At 39.3% G+C, this 6,539-nt stretch overlaps 1 protein-coding gene across 6 annotated transcripts in view; it reads left to right on the forward strand.

The window, feature by feature from the left end:
• The window catches only part of TFDP2 (transcription factor Dp-2), a 39,229-nt gene extending 32,793 nt beyond the window's left edge, over nucleotides 1–6,436 (forward strand). For all 6 annotated transcript variants that reach the window (XM_081190538.1, XM_081190540.1, XM_081190543.1 and 3 more), the window contains one exon: nucleotides 1,224–6,436. In XM_081190538.1, the coding sequence (XP_081046664.1) occupies nucleotides 1,224–1,401 (178 nt within the window). In that variant the 3' untranslated portion in view covers nucleotides 1,402–6,436. The remainder of the gene's footprint in view (nucleotides 1–1,223) is intronic.
• Nucleotides 6,437–6,539: the final 103 nt, after the last annotated feature.

Raw genomic sequence — 6,539 nt, forward strand, 5'->3', positions numbered from 1 at the left:
GGCACTGTGGTCTGAACCACAGAGCCTAGTGCTTGCTGATCAGAAGGTCAGCAGTTTGAATCCCCACGACGGGGTGAGCTCCCATTGCTCGGTCCCTGCTCCTGCCAACCTAGCAGTTTGAAAGCACGTCAAAGTGCAAGTAGATAAATAGGTACCACTCCGGCAGGAAGGTAAAAGGCGTTTCCGTGCACCGTTCGCCAGAAGTGGCTTAGTCATGCTGGCCACATGACCCGGAAGCTGTACACCGGCTCCCTCGGCCAGTAAAGCGAGATGAGCGCCACAACCCCAGAGTCGTCCGCGACTGGACATAACTGTCAGGGGTCCCTTTACCTTTTACCTAAGTCAATGTTGAATGGATGGCTTGTTTTTATGTTATTAAGAAACTACAATTGCCTTCTGGGAAAAGCAAGCCCTAAGCCTTTATTTCTTGTTAACTTCTCCCAAGCAGATACTGGGTTGATCCTCTTCAAGTCAAGACCCTGATTTTTGTTACATCTCTGTTGATCACTTTTTGCTATATACATTTCTGAAGTAATCGCTGAACTGTGATTGGGGTTTAAGATTAATGTGTTCATGGGTTTAAGATTAAGTAGGGTTCTAGATTAGCATGACTGGAAAAAGTGAAATTACTTATTTAAAGCCACAGGTCCTATTTTATGAAGGATTTGCTCACATACGCATGGACATCACTTTCTCCTTGGTTGATTTACTCATGATTTGATAGCTTTTATTAGACCAATCAAAATACCACAAAACAGTGCACAAGCTTTTTAATTCTCTAGAACTCTTTATCAGGCTGCATGGTAAACAGACCTGAAGGAGTGGGAGGGATCTTGGCCAATGCAACACTAAGTATGCATCTGGTGAGGAGAGTATTATTCCAGAATTTGGGAGGAGGTAGCGTGTGTTCATATGAGGCCCTCTATATGCTGAAGACTTCAGATTGCAGCAAGGCCTGCTGGCAACAAGAATAACAATGGCATAACATTAGATTAAGTTTAGCATACTAGTATTCTGTTTGAAAGTTCTGTCTGTAGAAACTAAAAAAATCCATAATGTCTTAATCACACATGCAACACTGAGATTGATTCTAATGTTGAGATGCATACCTGCATGTGTTAACCAAACCTACAACATTACAGCTTAGTGGAATGCACTTTTAAGTATCAAGTTGTTAAATAGGAGGCATTTCTCTCAAGCAGATTTTTTTGCTTCTTTAATAGTGGAAATCCAGGGTTGTGTCTAGATTCTGAAGTGGCCTTAGCAACAGGCCAGCTGCTGGCTCCCAGCAGCCAACAGTCCAGCAGTGCAACATCACACTACTCAGAGTCACGTGGTGAAACCCCCTGTTCCTTCAATGACGAGGATGAGGATGAAGATGACTCTTCTTCACCAGAATAAAGGCACACTAGTCATTTGAAATACCCCTCTTGTGCGCTTAACTCTCTTTACATAGTTTTCTTCCACGTTTTGCCTCTTTACCCTGTGCAATTTTGTTGAAATTTTGGAAAGGTGTCAGAGACAGGAAGCTGCTTATAACAAGGCACAGTACATTGTACTACTACAGAACAAGAAGAGAGGATGACTCAGTGCTCATACCTATGCACATCAGAGAGAATGTGGAGCCCTTCAAACAAGCAAATGACCTCTGGTGTGACAGTGTTCTCTTTCATTGGTACCCAAATCTCATCCACAGAGGCAGAATGGATTTCTTCTCCCTGCAACATGTTAATGCCATACTTAAACAGCACTACAGTGACAGACCGCCTGCACTTCCTGTCGGGACATTCATTTACCTAGGCCACTTCTCATGCATGGGTTGTTCCTCTTCTGTATGCGTGGAGGGTCAGCTCCTGTGTTTTATGTATTTGTGTTTGTAGTCCTCACTGCCAGAAAGAAGTTGGAAGTGGTCCTGGTAGCCTGGTTGCATAGGGGCCGCCTGGATCCATGGTGGACTCCTCTGTAATCTGCCAGGCAACTTGAGGACCCTCATTAACGTTTGTGACAGGTAAGAGTGGGATGTCCTTTCCCAATAAGCTTTGAAAGGCACATGGTTAGTGTGCAACTCCACATCTCCCCTTCTGGGCCCATATACCGAATAATTGAATTGGCTCGCAGTACTTTCCCCTTCACTATTAGGGGAAAAAACACCTTTCAGAAAGGTCAGAGTGGACAATGCACAATTTTTCTTTTTATATCATCATCAGTTGCCTGCTTTTCCCTTACATCACATAAGATGCTAATTAACTCCTCTGCCCAATTGTCTTTTTTTTTTCTACAGAAGAACACAAATATTTAAAACCACCGTGCCTCATAAGACTATGTGATAGGGAAGCTATTGAAGTTTTATTCTGGTTGAATAGCTGTGTGAAGAAGTGGTATACATTCACAAAGAGACATGTGTTTTCAGCTTGAAATCCTCTGTTTTAACTATTCCAGATTTAGTATTTCATCAGGTTAACATTTTCCCCTTCTACTGTCCATTAAGCAGTGAGACAATGCTCACAGCACACTCTGTGCAGCTGCTGTTTTAATTTAGAAATGAAGAAACTGTATTGAAGGAATTTTTAAATTTTTAAAAGGTGACAGTACAAAATACTAAGATTTTAAATGATATGTGACGTTCCCTCACACTTTTTAATGGATAAAGGAAGGTTATAGCATAGCTTTCCCACATAGAATCTTAAATTACAGTCCTATGAAATCCAAGCAATTTTAGTTGACAAGTGTGTTCTGAAGTCATAATAAACTTGCTTTCTAAATGTCTACTAGACCAATGAAATATTATAAATTATTTAAATAAAATACAGCTCTCTTTAGAGAACTAAAAAATGAATTTTTTTGAAGAAACTATTTTGATCTCAGGTTTTAAAATAATCTATGAAGCCATAATCTTTGCTGCAGATCATACAGTGCTGATAGGGAAATAAGAAACTGGTATCTTCAAGTGTAACAATGGATGTGAATATATGAATACAGTAATCTAAAGAGGCTTTTTACTTTGATTTTGTGTGTGTGTTAAATGAGGCAGCTTCAGCTGAAAGTACTATGATCTAATTTTGGGGAAATTATAAATAATGTTTTAGAGAAGGTATATACTAGGTTTTTTCACCCCAGACTGATTTTTTTGCATATGACTATTAACATCCAAAAGAAAAGCTCCATTTTTAGTCTTTAGGGCTACATTGCCATCTGGAAGGTAGCAGAAGCGTGTTCCAATTTTTAAAATTGCTTACTGTTTGTGATTTGGCAAACCATTAGGCAGTCTTTCACATATATTGAATGTAGGATTTCACTATGTTCCAGGCCTAGTGCTCTGAATAGAACTCAAATTCTGACACAATCCTTTGTCAGAATTGCTGACCAAATGAGGAGGGAGGTGCTCAATCTCTGAACGAAAACATGGAGATGTGGTAGAATAAAAACAGTCATTTTCACCTTCACTCTAACTTTCTCATGGTAGGAGATGCATGTCTTTTTAATGTGGGTCCATCCATTCACTGCAAACACAAGGATTGGGGGATAAACTCTACTTAGTAGCTTATCTTTCCAGGTCTTTTATCCCAGTTGGCTTTTAGTACCAGAAGTAAACTGGTTGGGAGAAAGGCACTTGAGGGAACAAGTTGAGGACAGGAAGAAGGTCTTGTGAGAAGCTTACCTGCATGCTCCTTTGGCCTTTTAAATCACACCCCCAAATCCCTGCATTACAAAAAATTGCAGACCCATGTTTATAAAGCTGCTGTTCTACCTTGATCATTTCAGCCTTGCAGCAAATCTCCTTCCTTCCACTCCACTAAACAACACACACACACACAAACCTGGTATCGCCACATTGCATGCATATATTTATGAATCTATTCCAAAGTAGATTTGTATGGATGCATGGACTTATGGCCATGTCTTAGGTGCATAATATGGCCTATAACCAGCACAATTACTTATAAGCAGTTTTAGGTCTTAGACATTAAACATATTTAAGGGGGAAGCGCGGGAAAAATTTGGCCCTCCAGCTGTTGTTGAACTACCCCTGACAGTTAGCTATGCTGGCTAGGACTGATAAGAGTTGTATTCCAACACCTGCTATAGTGGAGGATCACAACTTCCCCATCTCCATTTTAAGGCAATACATCTTGAAGTGAATGGTTACCTGAAAATAGGATGGCAGATTATGTGGTTCAAGAGGACGTTTCCCTTACATATGTACAGAGACAGTTCAAATTCTGTGCCAGAGAGAGTTTCATTTCATTATTTCTCTTGTTCGTATTTGAAATGATTTACTGTTCTGCCTCTAATTTATTCTGGTTTTGTTAGAGAGAGGCACAAAGTTAGGAAGGGCACTATGGCCCTGCCTCAGCCACTGGAACTCTTGGTCCCCAAGATTCAAGCAGGCATTTATCCACAGCTTTCAAGCATGTCAGCATAAGTAAAAGGGCTGCAAACTTGCTGTTTTGTGTGTGTTTTGGTGAGATTTTTGCAAAGCTGAATTTTGTACCCCAGAACCATATTCTGAAATTTACCCCACAGATGCGCACACACTTTTATGAAATTGGAGCTACACAAAACTCTGCCTGCATTTGTTCATCAGAGTCCATGGGAAGCTTTTGTGTCATTAGAGCTCAACCCAGTTCTGCAAATAACAGCACTTTCATGAAGCGTGTTCCTCACACAGCATAACAGAACACTGTTCTCCTGCTCTTCCTCACTTAGTGTGTGTGCATGACCACCATGCTAGGTAGGGTGTTACAGGGAATGAGAGATTAATGTTTCTTGACCAAGAAGATGGGGGCAGATGGATGGGACAGTGATATGCAAGGAGTGGACAAGCTTCTTATTCCACATTAACAGCAGATGGGAAAAGATGGGGTTCTGCAGTGCCTTTTATGATTCCTTCATGCCAAGTGCTGCATTCATAGGACTAGAGTGAACCCTTGAGATTTCATCAGATTAAACTGGCAATCTGAATTGGGAGAAGGGGGAAAAGAGAAAATTCACAGTAACCAAAGAGGCTGACCATATGGCATGAATATTACGGAGCACTTTGATTGTTATCCTTCAGAACCAGTTTTGGAGGGAAATGGTTGAATGGTTGGGGAAAGTTCAGACTTCTTTGAAAACAACAAATACAGGAAAATCAATTAAAGCAATATGGATGTTCGCAAGTTATTCCCTGCCTTTGTTGTAGTTGTCAGATTTTGCTATGTGGGTACGTACAGAAAGTATAAGTAAATATGAAAGATCCTTAATGCTTTTAAACTGGAACCACAATGCAATTTTTATATGCAATGTTTATATGTTTTGTGTTAGTGGGAAATATATGTTTCTTTGACAAAAATGTCTTAATTAAAACAGGAATTTGCATCATGCAAACCCACTGTCACTAACACAGGTGAAAATAAAATAGCCAAATCATATTTGGAGTAGTGGTATTTCAGGGAGTCTATTCTGAGTATGGTTGGTTTGATGCTACCCATATGAATTAAGCCTGGCACAATGTTAAGTTTCTTCCTACCATTTTTTATGAACTGCATAGTGTTGTACACATCAATAAATGTCTGGTGTGCACACCTGAGCAAAACTGGTTAAAGATTAGGATCTGAAAAGTACAACCATTTTATTCCACCAGAGAACTTCTGACTATGTCCTCCTAAAAGAATTTATGATGGTCTGAAAGCATTCTTGTCTTTACCAAAACCTTGATAGTCTGTTTTCTCCAAATGATCTAAAGGCCTATTTATTTCTCACCACATCTATATGCCAGCAGCAGAGAAACTTGTCAGATGATGGTAATGATTCATGTGGCAATGTTGTACACACAGAACAGCTGTGTCTCAAGTCGCCTTTGTGTAGTGATCCAAATATTTAAATCAACCCCAGCACATTGCAGCAACTTTAGTCTGTAGTTTGTAAATGAACTTGCAGAAGATGTAATGTTCCATGACTTAGCTACCAGATATTTTAAAATCTGTTTTATGCTATTTTGTAGAGAGGCTGGGTTTTTCTGCTTGTGTTTGTTTTTTTACTACCGCATAATATATAGTTTGTGTGACTAAAGTGTGAAAAATGTGGTAGTCTTGTGTATGTCTTAAGAGAAAGAAGGCAGACGCAAAGAAACACTTACACTTTAAGACTGTTGCTACTAGCAATGTAATATGTCTGATCTAATAGAAAAATGTTACCTTGTAGTATATCACATACTTTATAAAAAAACACCATTATTTTTTTATGGAAATTTTATATAAGAATCTATTTCTGCATATTTCAAGTGATCTTGTATTTTATTAAAGTGCTACAAGTAAGGATTGTGCAGAAGAGTGCAAGTATTTGCATCTGATTGAAATGAAAAGCATGCATACTTTGAAGAAAAATAATATCCTGCTGTTTGTGACCTGAGAAGTAAAGCTAAACTGTAGAACAGAATAAAATAATTTAAAGACAACTGGGGTTGCTCTTGTTTTTAAGCAAACACTGCGGCAGAGGAAAGCTGTCAAAGGTTAGTGTTCATAGCATGTGTTCTCCATTTCAGAAAATACATCTTACAG

The sequence above is a fragment of the Podarcis bocagei genome (genome assembly GCF_964188305.1).
Source record: "Podarcis bocagei genome assembly, chromosome: 4".
In the NCBI taxonomy this organism is placed as follows: Eukaryota; Metazoa; Chordata; class Lepidosauria; order Squamata; family Lacertidae; genus Podarcis; species Podarcis bocagei.